The sequence below is a fragment of the Schistocerca nitens genome, chromosome 5 (assembly GCF_023898315.1).
Source record: "Schistocerca nitens isolate TAMUIC-IGC-003100 chromosome 5, iqSchNite1.1, whole genome shotgun sequence".
Taxonomy (NCBI): Eukaryota; Metazoa; Arthropoda; class Insecta; order Orthoptera; family Acrididae; genus Schistocerca; species Schistocerca nitens.
In genome coordinates, this window is record NC_064618.1 from 282,683,501 (window position 1) to 282,703,829 (window position 20,329).

Sequence of the window (20,329 nt, forward strand, 5' to 3'; positions counted from 1 at the left end):
CCTCGGCCACAGCGGCCAGCAATAAAAAGTTAATATTGTGGTTTTAATGTTTCAGGTGTTCTATATAGTCCCCCCTGACTTGAATAAACCGCGCAGAATGTCCATTCAGCCATCGAAATCTCTAAGAAAAATATTTCATTGGGATATTGTTCAACTCGCATTGGCTTGAATGTCGGTTTTGTCGTCAAAACATCGATCCTTTATGTGAATTTCTACGCTTTGTCGTTTTATGGCAGATTCGAACTGATAACACCAAGTCCCTTCACCCACGGTGAAGTCTTCCAAAACAAGCATCCAAGAGATATTTTTGTTCGGGAGTCAAGCTGTGCGGGACAACTTTTCACACGTTATTTTTCGTAGAGTATAACTCTAAACAGATAAATCAGGCCGGCTGGAGTGGCCGAGCAGTTCTAGGCGTTTCAGTCTGGAACCGCGTGACCGCTACGGTCGCAGGTTCGAATCCTGCATCGGGCATGGATGTGTGTGATGTCCTTAGATTAGTTAGGTTTAACTAAAGTTACAGGTGACAGATGACCTCAGATGTTAAGTCCCATAGTACTCAGAGCCATTTGAACCTGTAAGGAGCCATGGAGGACGAGCCTGATTACTGGGAAGTTATGATGCAGGTTCTGTTTACTTTACTTGTCCATGAGGTGGTTCTGTTGTATCGTATTTACACTATCCCATGAAAGAACGCGTTATGAATCAACGACAGACTCATTCATTAGTCAATGCTGTTCAGAGACATACAGCACAATACGATGGGGCAGCACCGGTACAATACTTCGGTCACTGGATTGGAAAGGGAGGCTCTATTCCATGCCCTGCGAGGTCACCTGACCTGAATGCCTTTGATTATTCCCTTTGGGGATATCTAAAGCTACATTTGGATACGGAGATGGAATTAGTTGCCAGAAAAGTATCTGCCTGTGATGTGATTCGGAGTACACTGGCGATGTTTGTCAGGGTGCATCAGAATCTTGCTCGCCGATTTCATGCTTGCATTGAGCTTGGTGACCGCCATTTCAGCTCATTTTGTAAGATACAGTCCAAATGGTACGTTCATTGTGTTAATGTTGGTATCTGCAGTGAACTAATGTAAATATAAAAGTACACAGTAACGTGTTTTTATTCCTAATATCTCCTTAAGATGGCTTCGCCAGCACCAGGTTCCCTACCTCAAATTGTTCAGTGGAGCATCCTGTATGTCCTGTTAAATCTTTGCTCGCTCTTACGGTAACAGCCTGCATATGGTTGCTGAAAGACAGCCATGCTCAAAAGTATAAGAAAAGTTAAAGATGTTGTTCCATTGCATTTTGTGACAATGAACAACGTTGACGTACTACGAACGCACTTCCGCTACTTAACGCTGTCTACTGTCTGCACACGACTTGATAGTCGAATGCGCATCTGTTGTTTACGTTTGTTAGTTCAAGCTGCCACCGTACTTACTGTGCTGACGTCGCTTATACGCCACGAATAAAATCAGTCCCGGAAATTTATGGACTGACGCTGTGTGTGCTGGCCATTGATGTGAATCATTTACTGCTTAAAAACTGTTCTATATATCCTCAAAGATTGTATTTATTCTAAAGATTTGCGCAAGGTGCTCCGGTTTTCACACCTTTAGTGCATACTCAAATGGTTCAAATGGCTCTGAGCACTATGGGACTTAACATCTATGGTCATCAGTCCCCTAGAACTTAGAACTACTTAAACCTAACTAACCTAAGGACAGCACGCAACACCCAGCCATCACGAGGCAGAGAAAATCCCTGACCCCGCCGGGAATCGAACCCGGGAACCCGGGCGTGGGAAGCGAGAACGCTACCGCACGACCACGAGATGCGGGCAATTTAGTGCATACTGTGTTGTAAGATTTATTAACACACGTAATTTGACACAAATATACCACATGGACGTATAGTTTACATTGGGAGGGACCATCGTAGTATACAGAGATACGAGGACAATGGAACTAAAACAAACCTACAAATATATGTAAATGCTACACAAAAAGCGTTTGTCGAAATGGGAATACGTGAAGCTTTCAACGACTACCAGAGCAGAATATTATCGAAGACCTCTTAGCAAATCCAAAAAAAATTCAAATCATTTGTTCTGCCTGTCGTTGGCACCAATGTGAGAAACTCGTAGAAGAAATAGATACCGAAAGTGAAGGAAGCATGCATATTCAGGTGTCCTGACCTATGTTTTCAAATGCACCTTTACGAAGAAAGATGCAGGATTATTGCCTCAGTTCATCCTTATACCATTTCTAAATTGAGTAATTTAGATATTAGTGTCAGTTCCATTAGAAACAGCTGAAATACTTAGAAGTGAGCAACACCATGGAGCCCGTTGAAGTCCCTGCCAGACACAATTTGGAGCTGAGTTAGCCCTTTTTCAAACCACGGTACATCGTAGATCCTTTTCACAAAGAACTGTTTCCAATAATTAGACGAAAGCGAAGTTCTGATCTTTGTGGAAGAAGCGCAATAGAACTGATTCCAAAACTACCGTTTAGTATTGCCTACATCCGTATTTTAAGCCGTTTGAGAGAGTATTCTGAGCTCAAACGTAAGGAGCTATATCGAGAAATAGTACCTCGCACATCCCAAAGATTATAGATCAAATACACATCTGTCACACGAAAACCAATTCTTTCTTTGCTCACTTGACATTTGAAAACTATGGACCAGGGAAATCAGGTAGATGTAGTATTTTTTGACTAAAAAAAAAGAAAGCCTTTGACACAGTATCAGACCAACGCCCATTAATTTGTATACAATCATACGTGGAATCAAAGAAATCTGTGGCTGGACTCAGGATTTCTTGGTAGGGAGAACCCAGTACGTTATTTTGTGTGGAGTGTCATCGACAGACGTAGAAGTAACTCAATGAACGCAGATGACTTCCCGACACCTCGATTCCTCATGAAGCACTTGCCAAGACCAACAGGTAGGTGCCTTCGTAGCTTTTTAGGTGTAGATCACTCCACTCATGCACTGTCAACACTCTCAAGAGTCTCAGAAACATTAAAAATTTGTGAAATACTGAAGTATTTCACAATAAAAATAAATGTTGTAAATCAGACCTGAAGTCCTGGTAGAAGTGTGCGACCGTAATAATAGTAACTGCGAAAGTGAATTTAAAAGTGCTGGCTAATCACATAAGTAATACAGACCCCGATGGTGTTGAATCCTTTAATGTGCTCATGACGCGTTTCGGGCTTAACCTATCATCAGATGACCATTTAAGATGATAGTGCGGACATTATCCAATGTTCTCCTTGTCTATGCTTTTAATGATCTGAAATGGTCATCAGATGATGGGCTACTCCCGAAATGCGGCATGAGCACATTAAAGGAAACAATACTATCTGGATCTGTGTTACTTAAGCGACTTACCAGCATTTCTAAATTCAGTTTCATAAAAATGAATAGTTTTCTTTGTTTCAAGAGCGCTCAGGCACACATTTTTTTCGTTGTTCCTTCTGACACCTGATAGGGGGGCTTTGCTTCTTCAGAGTAAAAATAAGAATTTGGCAGAGACCTGTCGTTAATAGGGCCTAGCCTACGTACGACATACTTACATACGTTAGTTCCTCCAATCATTGTTAGCTGGTAATGTTACGTGTACCTAGTGGCTCAAACTATTTTTTCATTGGATTGTAAGAGTTAATCTCACAGGTAGAGATGTATCTCAATTAGAACATACGGGTCATAGCTTTGGTCAAAACTCATTTATTTCCGTTTGAAACGTCCTTCATTTTCAAAATTTAACATATTATTAATTATTTTCTTTTTCAAATGTTTTCACTACAGCTTCAGTGGTGCAATTGTCAGTTAACAGTCTATTTTTGATTACTTTGGTGCATGTTTATCGTAAGTAACATTACATCAACGATGATTTCTGCTGACTTAGTGTTGCTGTCATCTGCTTACTATCTAAGAGATTACTCTGATATGTTTACTCAAAATGTGTCGTGAGTCAAATCACACTGTCTGACATAGCACAGAAATGAGTTTTGGAGTGATTTATTTAATTTGCAAAATCAGACAATGTGAGGGAATCAGTTTGGCTTCTAATATTAGTTCCTTAGTAATGTTGTTGTTGCAGTCTTCATTCAGAAGACTGGATACGTAATTGTCCTATATAAGGGCGTTATCTGATTTTTGTCTCAAAATCGCATTGCATTTCAGATGTGATCTACATTCGATCAAGAAAGTTGATCGGCAACATGTCATGAGAAACTATTATCACCACTCATGACGCATTTTATAGTATTATCTAGCAGAGCTTTCAGCAGCAATTCTGAAAAATTCTTTCAACCTATAGGGAAAAAAAGGATCGAAGCTCGTGGTAGGGCAAGATGCCACAAATGGAAAAAAATTCTTGGGATGGGGAGGGGCGATGTCGCGCGGGAGGGAGGGGGGGGGGGTGTTCGCACATCTCATAACATCAAGTATTAAGTGTCGAATTTGTAATAAGTCGTAAATTGCACCTGTCATCCGCAGCTACTTATGGGAAACCATTGATTTTGAGATGGTAAGAATCTCAGTGTCAGTTATCCCTCATCTGAAGCAAGCTGATTGTGAATTTCAATTCTGATAAAAGAATGGCATTTTAAATTATTTATTTTGATCTCCATATCGCTAATATGCATGCAGTATGTTACAATTTCTTGATTTCAGCTTTATTGATTGCCTGAAAATTCGAAACTAATATCCTCTGTGTCAATTGTTGATACACATTGGAATACTGAAACATTAGAAAGCATGAAGGTAGGCATCCTGTAGATGTAAGGAGGAGGTAAATTTATGGCTCGTGTTGCTAAGAAACGATTTAACAATGTTTAAATGTATTGATGATACTGAGCTCCTGTCTCTAGTTCTTCCTCTTGATCAAATTATTATTAGTTTCATGGTGGTGTTACAATACCGAGCAGCGCAGACTAAAATGTATACACTGACGAAATTTCAAAGTTTCAAAACATTTAAGACGCTTCATCGATTCCGTTCCGACTCAGTCCTTTTTCAACACTTACTTACTATAAGAAATGAATCTAGTGTTTGTAAAAGTAAAGAAAGAGTTATCAATTTATTCTATCTTGCGTTTCCCAGAAATGTTTGAGGGACATACGCAACTTCAAGTATGTAATGATCTAACTTCCTTTACCAAAACACTTTGTGAAAAAAAGATTTTTTTTCATATTTACCTACATGTTGGAGCAGACCAGTCTGGTAACAAACCTTTCAGTTCTCTAGTTAAGCGTTTCGTATTTTTCGAGCCGTGAGAGACGTTTCTAACAGTTCAGTATGTTTTGTGTACTTAGAACTGGTACCAACGTGCCTGCTCCCACTAACAGTACAGTAGACTTTATTTTCCAAATTGATTTCAATTACGTCAATCTGTCGGTGTGTCTACTGGAGACTGTACATTACATCGTAAATCAGTCTAGCGTGTTTTCATTAACTTAAATATGTGTAGCTTTTATTGAGTTACATTTTTGTATATAACGACATGACGTCCATCGTATGTGATATGGCACATCGATTCCATAAGAAATTCTATTGATTCATTACACTCACAATAAGGATGAGCGAATTTCTGATCACTGAAAATAGTTCCATCTTTACGGATACCCATTTCTTCTTCTGTGTAGTTCTTTTTCCGTTCAGAGGATTCGGAGCGGCGACAAAAACAAACATCTGTGTAGAAGTATGTCGAAATATACGAGAAATGCTCTTAGTTCTCTCCGTAGCAAGTTTTTTTTCCGAGAGTCGGCGTTTTTACGTGCCACACTTCTTCTGAACCTATATTGACACCACTTCCATGTACAACAGTTTTCTTATGTCTAGTAATGACTCGAGGAAAATTACATTTGTTGTCAAACATAGCACCCCCTTCTTTTAGGGGTCAGGTCAGAGCAGGCAGGGGGGGGGGGGGGGCAGGGGTCGTCTCGCAACTCCTGGTCACGTTGTCCCCTTCGCACCAACAGAACGCTATCCAGAAGCAGGACTTTTTTTTAAACAGTCAATGTATACAACGTCACGTCGTGCCGTGAAGAAAAGTAAAGAAAAGGGTCCTTCGCCGTCCGATTGAAAGAAAACTAAACATTCACTCCACTAGTATGTCGAAATATACGAAATATAGGGTCCTAATATTGCCATTTCATCCTAGCGAATCTCCTTGTATCTTTTGTTCTGTCACTGTTGCTAGTTCTAAAGTCATCTGCATTGCAACACGCTCATCGTCTGTTGGCATTGATGATCCAGCTGTGTGGTGGGTTGTGTAGCATTCCAGGGTCAGAAGAGTATTGTCTATATTTGGTATTTCTATGTACCGCGCAATGCTGTTCCTGCATGAAGTTCCAAACATCAAGTACATCCTTTGGGCCATCCCTTCATGAGAAGAAGAAGGTGAAGTGATGAGTGCCAGTGTTATCTGCAGTAGGAAAGCCAACATTTCTTTGATGAAGTACATTTAGGAGGAGCTGTAGTACACATGCTTGCACAAGACGGCCTGCTGTTGGAACAACTTTCAATGTATCACATTTAGCGAAGTGCAAAAGGCAGCGATGGGCACTGGTCTACATTACCGACACAAAGGATTGTAGATGTCTCAACGAATAACATGATATAGCCAAGGCTTTTCATAACCATTATGCTCGACTGCATTCAGCGCAGAAAGCGGATCCAGCGGTCATCGTGGACGTGTCAGGGTTGATCCACAAAAATTAGAATTGGACTTGTCAGGAGACGTGACTGAAGACGAGGTATCTGATATCATTGACAGAGGAGCGGCTATCAATACCCCGGGACTAGATGGGGTTTTATCGGGCCTTCAATCAGTTTTTGCTATCCTGCTGGACAGATCTATGCCTTGAACTGATGTTTCCAGATGTTCCACTTCCCATCTCCTTCTTAGAAGGACTGATAGTGCCTACTCATAAACCAAATGGTGGCTACCACATCCATGATTACCGACCTTGACGCTGCTGAATAGTGACATGAAAATCTTCACCAGATTGATGGCTATGCATTTCAGGGGTATGGTACAGTATGTACTTTCGCAGGATCCAGCATATGCACAGTTCTGAGCGGATATAGGGACATGGTAATCTGGCGAAGCTGTGGCATTTACCTGATAAGCTGCCATCCATCGACTTTAATTGAGCAGTTGATCAAGTTGACCGCATGGTAGAAACAATCTGTATGTCCGGTGAATGCAGCTGATCGAAACACTCCCTAAGGATGTAAAGTAAAAGTCCGTTGTGTGTCTGTGCCATGCAGCTGCTTCTCTACTGCATGCTATGAAGATTCTTCTGAGGACCAGTTTCGTGCAATCAATCCACCATCTTAAGGCCGAGTGGTACAGACCATGGCGGCGAACACACTTATTCCATGTACCTTCCCCAGCTACTTGACAGATTGGGGAGATCAAGTGGGCAATATTTAGCTTCCGTGGGCTTGCGCTTCACCATTCCCTGAGTGAACTGAGGGTTATGGGACAAATGAAGGCCAAGTGATCAGAAAAGAGTGTTGGCCATACGTCCGCTTTGCATATCGCTGTCTGTAATGAGCACATGACATAAATCCATTCGAGTCGGCTGGAGGAGTGACTGGCAAAGTGAGTATAGCTGTGTCTGTCGCCATGGATGTGGCGCCAGATGCCCGCCATTTGAAGATCGTGGATGTCAGACTCACTGTACAGGGAATGACGTGAGAGCTAGTCTGAAGGTACCTGTGTGCAACTGAAGTCTCTCCAAACCACCATGTCAACTAGTCGACACTGACGGAGCAGCGCGATGTCTTTGGCAAAAAACCGAAGCGTTCTTGCTGTCGCTCTGTACCAGAAGGGGCATAGCTATTGATGATTCGGACTTAGTTCACTGTGGCAGCCATGACCAATGCATTGAGGATATATCGCACGTCATCTTCTGCCAAGCTCTCTTTAAGTAAGACAGTGATGATGCTGCCCATGGGCGAAGCATGGGTGACATTAGCTGTGTAACCTAAGAGATGGGGAAAGCTGGCTATGTAGACCTCTTGCAAAAGAGCGATGCTATGTCTGCAGCATGAAACATTTCCTGCAGCATGGAGAATTTACTGCGCCTTCTCAGAGTGATGAGATTGTTCGCTACCAGCTGAAAAGTTTTTTGCCTTGTCTTCATCTCAGTTGGTGCTGTCATGGACGACAATAGATGGAATATCCTCATCAAAAAGTCATTGACTCACTGCCACTTACTTGGGCGCCGTAACAGTAATGGCTCACTGGGTATCACACCTAACTTTCTCCATGTCGTCTATTAGAGCGCCACATTTGTTTTCTGCTCACTTGTCAGAACGTGCATGCCACCATTCGTTGTGTTTATGATGCAATCGTTGCTTACGGACGTAAGTTTCTGTGTCAGAGTGTGGAAGCTGATCAGACGCCATTGCTCCCTCAGTAAGGGAGGCCGGTTTCGGCACGACCCTGTTGTTGACGTCCATCTTTTCTTTTGGTTCACCCAGTTATGGTGGTTGAGGATGTTGCAAGGTTGTCGTCGCCTGAGGAGGCGGCGTGACCTGGGTCGTGTCCTCATTCGATTCACAGGATGTCAGCACCCGCAGGTAATCCAGGTAATCACTCCAAGAAGGATGTCTCTGCTGCTTTGGCATAGGCGATTGGAGGATGATCCTCACCGCTGCTGGATCAGATTCTCCGATTTATGTTTCCGTCATTCGGCTTTGAATACTCAACGACCTGACATGTCCTTCCTGTCCACAGCCAAAACATATGCGATGGTAGGCCATCGTACTTCACTATGGCATGGCAGGACGGTATGGCAGTATGTGTTTCATCAGTGCAATTTTTATCTAGTAGACACCATACTACATTTCATGAGGCTCAAACATCTGTCATTTCTGAGCCACATGGCTGATCACATTTCCTTAATGTCGAAAGGCCACAATTACGACATTGGCGGGCACCTCAGGGGGAAGTGCTTAATGGTTCACAAGCCCAGACTCATACGGTCCACTGTAACAATTTCAATGTGACCACTGGAGAGTTTGAAATTAAATGGCTTAGTAAATTTGATCACGGCAGTTGTGGAAGCTTCAGCATTTATCATCTTATTGTGAATGACACTGGCTGTAATTGAAAAGTGGATGCCCATTACATCCAAGGGATTCACACATAGATCGTGCCGCAGGAATATCTCAATCTCATATGCAGGAGTAGGTTTAATAATGAATAAAAAATAGGAGTGCGGGTTAGCTACTACAAACAGCATAGTGAACGCATTATTGTGGCCAAGATAGACACAAAGCCCATGCCTACTACAGTAGTACAAGTTTATATGCCAACTAGCTCTGCAGATGATGAAGAAAATGATGAAATGTATGACGAGATAAAAGAAATTATTCAGGTAGTGAAGGGAGACGAAAATTTAATAGTCATGGGTGACTGGAATTCGTCAGTAGGAAAAGGGAGAGAAGGAAACATAGTAGGTGAATATGGATTGGGGGGAAGAAATGGAAGAGGAAGCCGCCTTGTAGAATTTTGCACAGAGCATAACTCAATCATAGCTAACACTTGGTTCAAGAATCATAAAAGAAGGTTGTATACCTGGAAGAATCCTGGAGATACTAATAGGTATCAGATAGATTATATAATGGTAAGACAGAGATTTAGGAAACAGGTTTTAAATTGTAAGACATTTCCAGGGGCAGATGTGGATTCTGATCACAATCTATTGGTTATGAACTGCAGATTGAAACTGAAGAAACTGCAAAAAGGTGGGAATTTAAGGAGATGGGACCTGGATAAACTGAAAGAACCAGAGGTTGTAGAGAGTTTCAGGGAGAGCATAAGGGAACAATTGACAGGAATGGGGGAAAGAAATACAGTACAAGAAGATTGGGTAGCTCTGAGGGATGAAGTAGTGAAGGTAGCAGAGGATCAAGTAGGTAAAAAGACGAGGGCTAATAGAAATCCTTGGGTAACAGAAGAAATATTGAATTTAATTGATGAAAGGAGAAAATATAAAAATGCAGTAAATGAAGCAGGCAAAAGGGAATACAAACGTCTCAAAAATGAGATCGACAGAAAGTGCAAAATGGCTAAGCAGGGATGGCTAGAGGACAAATGTAAGGATGTAGAGGCTTGTCTCACTAGGGGTAAGATAGATACTGCCTACAGGAAAATTAAAGAGACCTTTGGAGATAATAGAACCACTTGTATGAATATCAAGAGCTCAGATGGCAACCCAGTTCTAAGCAAAGAAGGGAAGGCAGAAAGGTGGAAGGAGTATATAGAGGGTTTATACAAGGGCGATGTACTTGAGGACAGTATTATGGAAATGGAAGAGGATGTAGATGAAGATGAAATGGGAGATAAGATACTGCGTGAAGAGTTTGACAGAGCACTGAAAGACCTGAGTCGAAACAAGGCCCCGGGAGTAGACAACATTCCATTAGAACTACTGATGGCCTTGGGAGAGCCAGTCATGACAAAACTCTACCATCTGGTGAGCAAGATGTATGAGACAGGCGAAATACCCACAGACTTCAAGAAGAATATAATAATTCCAATACCAAAGAAAGCAGGTGTTGACAGATGTGAAAATTACCGAACTATCAGTTTAATAAGTCACAGCTGCAAAATACTAACGCGAGTTCTTTACAGACGAATGGAAAAACTGGTAGAAGCGGACCTCGGGGAAGATCAGTTTGGATTCCGTAGAAATGTTGGAACACGTGAGGCAATACTAACCTTACGACTTATCTTAGAAGAAAGATTAAGAAAAGGCAAACCTACGTTTCTAGCATTTGTAGACTTAGAGAAAGCTTTTGACAACGTTAACTGGAATACTCTCTTTCAAATTCTGAAGGTGGCAGGGGTAAAATACAGGGAGCGAAAGGCTATTTACAATTTGTACAGAAACCAGATGTTATTCAATCTGTATATTGAGCAAGCAGTAAAGGAAACAAAAGAAAAATTCGGAGTAGGTATTAAAATTCATGGAGAAGAAGTAAAAACTTTGAGGTTCGCCGATGACATTGTAATTCTGTCAGAGACAGCAAAGGACTTGGAAGAGCAGTTGAACGGAATGGACAGTGTCTTGAAAGGAGGATATAAGATGAACATCAGCAAAAGCAAAACGAGGATAATGGAATGTAGTCAAATTAAATCGGGTGATGCTGAGGGGATTAGATTAGGAAATGAGACACTTAAAGTAGTAAAGGAGTTTTGCTACTTAGGGAGTAAAATAACTGATGATGGTCGAAGTAGAGAGGATATAAAATGTAGACTGGCAATGGCAAGGAAATCGTTTCTGAAGAAGAGAAATTTGTTAACATCAAGTATAGATTTAAGTGTCAGGAAGTCGTTTCTGAAAGTATTTGTATGGAGTGTAGCCATGTATGGAAGTGAAACATGGACGATAACCAGTTTGGACAAGAAGAGAATAGAAGCTTTCGAAATGTGGTGCTACAGAAGAATGCTGAAGATAAGGTGGGTAGATCACGTAACTAATGAGGAGGTATTGAATAGGATTGGGGAGAAGAGAAGTTTGTGGCACAACTTGACTAGAAGGAGGGATCGGTTGGTAGGACATGTTTTGAGGCATCAAGGGATCACAAATTTAGCATTGGAGGGCAGCGTGGAGGGTAAAAATCGTAGAGGGAGACCAAGAGATCAATACACTAAGCAGATTCAGAAGGATGTAGGTTGCAGTAGGTACTGGGAGATGAAGAAGCTTGCACAGGATAGAGTAGCATGGAGAGCTGCATCAAACCAGTCTCAGGACTGGAGACCACAACAACAACATGCACGTTGTCTGGCGTGATCATGTTAAAAAGTGATTTTGATCATGGCCTCTCTATAGGAGCGCTTGATATTTAGAACTTGTTTCTAATGCCTCGGAAAAGCTGGGAAGTAAACAACTCCACCTGCACAGCTCCGATGATAGGAGACAAACAAGACATCTGTGCATCACCACTGCCAAGAGCAGAATGCCACTCAGGGGAGATGAGAACAGCGTTGAGACGTCGCAATAGCTATTGATTTCACTTTTAATATTTAAATGTCTTAATATTTAAATGTTTTGTCTCTCATTGACTTGCTGTGAGAAGGAGATATGAGAGACCAGTCTGGTCTACAGATTTCAGTGGGTACCATATTTTCGAATCGCTGGTTAATTTTTCTTTTTTTAAATTAAGAGTTGACTAGAGAACAAATATTTATATTTTTATGTATACTCACTGTGGTTATAATCTTATATTGCATGTATATTATGCTGTTTGAGAGAGATGTAGCGATGCCAGAGTCATCTACAAACAGCAACATGGACCGTAGTTGTTGTCGGACGTCAATGCTGAGGTGGCCGCTAAATTTGAAGGCCATTAGAATTACAACTAAGGTAAGCACTGCTATTTACCCGTTGGAGGGTCTATGGAAGATTTCTGGAGAGAGTTAAGTCTGAACCTGCACATCGAGCACTGTGTATTATATTCTGAACTTTATGTTAATACGCCGTAAGGATAGCGTGCTTTGATTCTCAGACGTTTTTGTAGATGTTTGAGTAAATTTACAAAACCTCGTGAAAAGTAGTAGTGTGAACGTAGCGCAGCCATGTGGGATTAGCACCGACTTCTTTTTCATGTTTTCTAACAAGAAGCATAGGCTTGAAATTCTAGAGGATTAGTAGATTTATCAAGCTTCCCTAGGAATCAGGGTTGTACCAACCAGTGTACTGATTTAGATAAGGAAAAAAACCAGTGGTCCAGCATCCCATGGCCATTTTTGTAGTTGGAAAACCGTTGCAGTTTTTACCACCAATGCAATTTTAATGTCGAAATGTTTCTTCGAATGTGGCAAAGATTTAAATCGTAAAAAGGTCTAACAAAAACATTCAGTCAACATCATCAGAAGATACAAAAGAAGTGAAGTTCAGAAACATACTTGAAAGATTTTATATGTTTTTTTTCCGTAAAATAGTGAAAGCGTTTATTTCTCTATGCAGTCGTCTACGCTGTGATATCTCTAAAGGAAAGACAGTGATTGGGCAGACAGACGCACTTTAAAATTATTGCCAGACCATCTCTGATTAGACATTTCAGAAGTTAAAAATTATAAGCTATTCTCCTTTCCATATAGAATTCAGAGTTGATCAGAGTTTAATGACTTTAATCAATACAAGGACGCACTGAACTCAGCACGTGTCATTAAAGAAGTGATAGAAAAAATCCGATTAATTTATCGTTGTATGATTTAGCAAATATCACTAGATGGTTCTTAAGAAACGATCATTTTTCACCAGTTACTATTATATCAGTCCTACTATTGTATCAGATACTACCTCTTTCAAATTATAAAGGGCCAATAATATTGCCAAGGCTAGTGCAATATCTTTAACAGTAGTCATCAATGCCACATTACGTAGCTGGGATAATTAAAACAAAAAAACGGCAGGCCTATTTGATAGAAAGTGAAGGAAGGGGAGGCGTTAAAGAAAGAACATACGTTTTTAACAAATATCTAACATACAAAATTTTCAGCGTTTTTTTTTTCTTTTTTTTTTGCCATAAAGAAGCGGGCTGTCTTGAGCAGTTGTGTGTGTCGATGAGTTCTGTCGTCACTGCTCGTCAGAAAAATTACGTATTTATGAATGACAGCGTACACTGTGAACCTCTAAAAATTGATTTATTTTGTGAAAACGATTTTGGTTTCCAAACAATAGCTGACAATCGTCCCCAAAGAACAAACTTGCGGCAGCTGTACCGCATAAACAAGAATGTAATTGGAGGTTGCAGAAATCTCCACACGTGCTGGGTAAACGTCACAGATACCAGGCGCGCAGATAACAGGCACAAAAAGTCCGAAAGCTGACTTAATATCCGTAAACATCTGACAGCCGACACTTAACATTAAACGATCGAACTCAGGTTAGGACTTTCCCGCTCTTGAACTTCACCTCATCCTCTCATTTCGCTAGATTTCCCACTTGTTTAATTCGCCTGCTTAACTACTTTGTTAAGAATTTACTTTATTGATATTTTTAAGAAATTCTAAATTCTTTGATATTCTTCTTATTTACCAGGTGCACATCATTTCGGTAATTATACCTGTAGTGTTGGCAGAAGAGCCAACACCGTGTTGCTAGAGGAGGCCGAAATGCACGCGTTTAATTACACGCAGACTGACGTGAAGTCTGGAACAAGGTAAAGTAATTATCCTATAAAGAAAAGAACGTAGTTCTTGGAATACTTAACTTTAATCCACAATTGGAGAACATCGCTCTTGTTTAGACATTATTACACTGAATATAAACTGGTAATGGCGCCTTGCTAGGTCGTAGCAAATGACGTAGCTGAAGGCTAAGCTAACTATCGTCTCGGCAAATGAGAGCGTATTGGTCAGTGTAGCTTCGCTAGCAAAGTCGGCTGTACAACTGGGGCGAGTGCTAGGAAGTCTCTCTAGACCTGCCGTGTGGTGGCGCTCGGTCTGCAATCACTGACAGTGGCGACACGCGGGTCCGACGTATACTAACGGACCGCGGCCGATTTAAAGGCTACCACCTAGCAAGTGTGGTGTCTGGCGGTGACACCACAATACCTATTTCTATTATGCCCCATTTTATGTATTACTTGTGAGTTGTAGGTAATTTCCTTGTTACAAATTTTGATTTAGTTGAAAGGCCTTTTGAACTTATAATTTAAAGAGAATTCACCCCGTGCAACAAAGATGACTTTTCGCCTGTGAGTTTTGCAACAGACCATTCATAAGTAATATCTTTACCAATGTACTTCACCAGATTGCTATGTGGCAGCTATGTACTCGTTACTGTCTGGCGACAGCCCTCTAAATGGAAAACTACTTCACGAAACAAGTAAGTAATAAAGAACAACAACAAGTTTTGTTTTCATTGAGAAATATGTGTGGAACTACAGTTACCTTACTTACATCCTGTTAAAGCTTAACGGGGAGGGGAGGGCTGTCCGAGTCACCCTCTTACCACAGCTTCGTCGTCATGATCATCATCTTCATCACCTTCCTTTCAAGGATTATACTATTTCCTGTTCTGAACTCACAACCAAAATCATTCCTTTCTTTTCTGCAGTCTTCCAATATCTCTTTTCCCGTTTGGGTTGTAGTTTGGGATCTTCTGGGGAATTCCGTGACCTGGCATTCTCCCATTTTCACTATACTTTCGAATTTTTTTACTCATGTTGAAAATATTTCATCCTGTTCTAATATCTTCGGTTCTAATCATGTCTCTTCTTGTCCAACGCTTCGTTCTTCTTAGAAACCTCATCTCTACTGTTTGAATTTAATTTCTTGTTGTTGTGGAAACCCGGTTTTTTGCTTTCATAGAATAGCACAGGAACCACCATCATTTTATAGACTTTCGTGATGACCTCCTTTTGTACTTTATGGCCCAGTGTTCTGAAAATGCTGCCATGGGCAGTTTGAAATTTATGTATTTTATTTTCAATACGAGAGTTGAAAGCAAAACTTAAATCACAAGTTAAATAAGAGATTTGAGATAGACTTGTTCTAAAACTGAATTGTCTAAAACAATTTTTGATCTGATTGGACATTTTCCTCAGAAGGCCATTGATTTCATTTTATTACTATAAACTTTTACGTTTCCATGTATGAACAATGAATTCTATGTAAGTGTTAAAAAGGGTAGGTAATAATCCAACCCATGTCTTAAACTGTCGTTAGTAATTACTTCTTTTAACTGATTTCTAACTGTGTTTTATTACATTGTGTGTATTTTTGTATCGAATTCTCGCTATCTCACTGGTAGAAGTGAACATAGCTATAACACCGTATAAATACAAGTCGTTGTTTTTTAATTTTATAACCAAAAATCTCGAATAGCTCTTAATCCGTTCACTTCAGATTTTTACACGACACTTTAATAAACCTTCGAACCGACATAAGCTACATATTATTAAATATATATATATTGAAAATACGTATTCTATCTTTTCGAAATTTTTGCCAACAACATTTCTTCTTTACATATATTTAAAAATATGTAGCTTATGTCGGTTCGAAGATTTATTAAAGTTTCGTGTAAAAATCTGAAGTGAACGGATTAAGAGCTATTCGAGATTTTTGGTTGTAAAATTAAAAAACAACAACTTGTATTTATACGGTGTTATAGCTATGTTCACTTCTACCAGTGATATATACTGCATAAGTATAAGAAGTTATTTAATGTTATTATCAACATTCTCGAAATGTTCTTAACTGATTTACTTCTAATTTTTCACGATGCTCTAATAAATGTTTGGATGGATATAGGGTACATATTTTTTTAAAATATAAATCTACACATATTATAAAAATGGATATGTGTGTGTGTGTGTGTGTGTGTGTGTGTGTGTGTGTGTACCACATCTCCTTCTAATCAACTTGACCGATTTCAACGAAACTTAGAATACAAATACCGTACTATCACGCAACAATCACTGTGAGAGTCTGAACCACCTATTTGTCAACTGGATGTGGACGGGCGTGAAAAAGAGGCGAAGCCCGTGACGCATGAATTCCCAGACTTCATTCATCCATGAGAGCGATTAGCGACTTACAACAAATTTTGCAACAATGTCAAACATTTAGGATATGTTTTCTCGCTGACTACTCCCACAAAATGATCAAAAGAAAAATGTTTATCGCTTACAACTTTTCTGCTGTACATGCAGTTAAATTATCGGATAAGGCATGACGTTATGATTTATTACTTATTTTATTACTTCTTTACTACTAACTGTATTCGCGACACATTTTACAGACAGTATGCACATGTACCACTGAATGTAAATACCAAATTACATCACTATACGACACACAGTTCAGCTGATATGACGTAATAAACAATGAGAAGCGTGAAAAACTGCCGTATCATGAATGACATTTGAATTTATTACTTCTTTGTTACGAATGCTGTTCCCATTAAATTTCTCAGACAGTACCACATATGCCTCTGAATGTACCTGGAATATTGTATCATTGTATGACACATAGTTCAGGAGATATTGGGTCATGAACTGTGAGTTGCATTTAAAACTGCCGCATTGTGCATGAAGGTTAAATTTATTACTTTGTTGCTACTAACTCCATTCGCAACACAATTTTTCAGACAGTATTCACAGACGTCGCTGAATGTACCTACAAAATTATACCACTGTACGACACAGAGTTCAGGAGATATGTGTGACACAATAAGCACTACGCCATACGTTGCGTGGTATTGGCATAGACGCACAGCTATAAGGCACGCCTTTCTGCGCTAGTGAATTATATGTGGGGGGAAACATCGTTAGCAAAAATCTAGAGAATTTCTTCACCTATTTACTTAAAATTTTTACACGATACTCAAATAAACACTCTGACAGACATAAGCCACAATTCAAGTTGCAGTTTCAAAACGCTGTAGGAAGAGAACCACTCCTCAGAATGAAATTTGAACAGCATATTATTGACACTGAGGGGAACGTCATGGAAGAAAAAAAAATTGACGAGAATTCTACCAATTTATGGAGTAGTACGCGGCGTCTTCACGTAAATGAGGTCAGCTACAAATGACAGATAAATCGCAATACGACTGCTATGGTTTGAGTTGCACGTTACACCGTCCGTACTGTTCAGTGTGCACGACTGCAGAAATTCAGTAGTCAACAGTTGTGGCACTGATAGTTAGGTAAGCCTATCCACCACGACAAGGTGGTACCACATCGGAAGGAGAAAATCGGTTTTTAATTATCCTGAGCCCGGAAGCCGCATTAAAAACAAATTCACATCGCTTTTTAATTGTCCTAGGGCCAAAAAGCGGTGTTTAAGTGTCGCGACACTGATGCTAGACATGTTCAATATGCTGTCCACCTTTTCCCGCCACAAGTTGAATTCGACAAACAGCTTGTTCCACAACAGATCGCAATGTCTCGGGGGTCGCATTCAAAATAAACTGTACACTGCGTGCTTCAGTTCAGATACGTTCGGAATTGGAGCGCTCAACACAACTTCTTTCAGATAAACCCACAGCCAGAAGTCACAAGGATTTAGATCAGGTGATCTGGATGGCCAGTCTGTAGGGAAATGATGGCTGATAGTTCTAACATTTCCTAAATGTCTCTGCAGTAGCCGCATCACTGACACAGTACGCGGAGGAGCGCCATCTTGCATAGAAATTATCCTGTTGAAGCGTTGGAATGACTTTGGTGCACAAAAGATTATCATAGCGTTTACCAGTGACGGCACAGGTAACAGGACCCATAGGACTCATCTCGAAAAAATACGGCCCTACGAAAAACGATGCTGTCAGCCTGCATCACACATCCTTATTGAATGAAGTGATAGTGGGTGATGTGTGTGCGGATTTTCCGTTGCCCATATTCTGCAGTTATGTGTATTGACATCTCCCTGGAGATGAACATGGGTATCGTCTGCCCACAGAATGCTCCATGGCCATGCATTGTCCACGTCCATGTAAACAAGAAACCCCAGAGCGAACCTTTGTCTTGGGGCAGGTCAGCAGGGAACATCTCTTGAACGGATAGCAATGCAGGATTTTTCATGGGATTTTATGCACCTTGCTCGCAGGCATGTCCAACATACAGGCAATTCTCCATGCACTGCGTGTTTGCACACCACCGCCTGTGGCCCTATCTCCGACGGACGTCGGATGACTACTTTCCTTCCTCCGCCAAACCGGACATCGAAGAAACCTCTATGTAGCGAAATTTGCAGTCATTTTCTGCAAACACTAAGCAGACATCGGACCAATGCCTTTTTTCATACCCTTGAGTGTCCCGAATTTCTGCAAGGCTACTAGCCCACAATCATCATCCTTAAGAGCTTTATCAGCAGCGTGCGATCCTTAATGGCAAAAGTTCATATTGGGCATCTTGGACACAAACCGAGGAACAGCCGTGTGTCGCTCGTCTGTTGGTGTGCATATTCTGACGCTTACAGCGCAGTCTAATGGTAAAATTGTCGTTAATTTTTTTTATTCTATGACGTTTCGCTCTGCATGAAAAATATGCTGCTCAAATTTGATGTCATTCTGAGCATTGGTTCCCTTTCTACAGCGTTTTGAAACTGGGTCTTTTATGGACACCATGTCTCTTCAATAATGTCTAATTATAACAGTACTTGTGATCTAAGAATATAAACTCTATATGTATGTATTTTTCCAGGTGTACCTTTCAAATTGTTTATTTCACTTTTTATACTAGATGTAGTTTAACATGCCTACTAAAACATATGAATGTAAAATAAGTAGAATGCCTGGTTAGATGTAAGAGAGGGCCTGATGGCCCTAATCTTGCCAGGTTAAATAAATAAATAAATAAATAAATAAAATATCCAGATCCAGCAGATGGAGAGGTCTCTCCCATACACCAAGATAGCAACCATTGCCCAATTCATTTTAAGCGACTTCAGTTCCCTGTTAAGGTTCCGTTTGAATTATGAATAAACAAAGCTGAAGGTCAGGGAGAGGTTGGAAAGAAGATAGACAGAGAGAAAGGGAAGAGAGATAGGAGGAAGGATATTATGGACAGAGAGAGGGCGCAGACGGAGGTTAGGGCATGTTTCTAATTCCACTACATATTTAGCAGTTACGAATTAATTCCGGGTTCGCTAGTTTCATAGAAACATTAAGCAAACTGGAAGATTGAGGATGCTGTGAAAGTTAGATTGCAGTCATCAGCGAAATGAACCATTTATTACATTGTTGAAATGTGTGAAGATATAAGTGCATTTCTATGAACGGCAAATGAAGGACACGTGTCAGATTCACTCACCCCCTGTAGGAGACGGCTGCCAGGGCAGACGCCAACAGTGCTGCCAACAGCAGCAGACTCAATCCTGAGGAGCGCATCGTGACGTTTGCATCGGTGGCGCGCTGTCTTCGTATATATAAGCGCCCTTATCACGGTCTTGCGTTGGCCGCCGATGGCCATTGCAACACCACCTCTCATTGCCCACTTTCATTCAACAACTTATCGGCTCTTCAAAAACCTGTGGTAAATACGTACGGTATCCAATACTGGGGTCATTAGGGTCACGATCACATCTCTTCTTCCTCCCCCCCCCCAACACCACCCACCCATTCTCCTCCTAAATAACAGTATAGTTAAAACCTTTCTAACTTACTTAAGGATTTCTGTGTTTACTTGCAACATTCCTATGTTTATTTTTATTTATTTCCAAGTATTTCAGCCAACATCGTAGACTAAAGTACCAAAAAATCTATGGGTCTCGATAATAACAAATGCACATTTCTATATTATATTGTATAAATCATGACTTTGTGAAA

At 40.6% G+C, this 20,329-nt stretch overlaps 1 protein-coding gene across 1 annotated transcript in view; it reads right to left on the minus strand.

Annotated features, from left to right (window-relative positions):
- The window catches only part of LOC126260393 (carboxypeptidase B-like), a 59,828-nt gene extending 39,937 nt beyond the window's left edge, over positions 1 to 19,891 (minus strand). The window contains exon 1 of the mRNA XM_049957721.1: positions 19,815 to 19,891. Within this exon, the coding sequence (XP_049813678.1) occupies positions 19,815 to 19,891 (77 nt within the window). The remainder of the gene's footprint in view (positions 1 to 19,814) is intronic.
- Between the last annotated feature and the right edge of the window lie 438 nt (positions 19,892 to 20,329).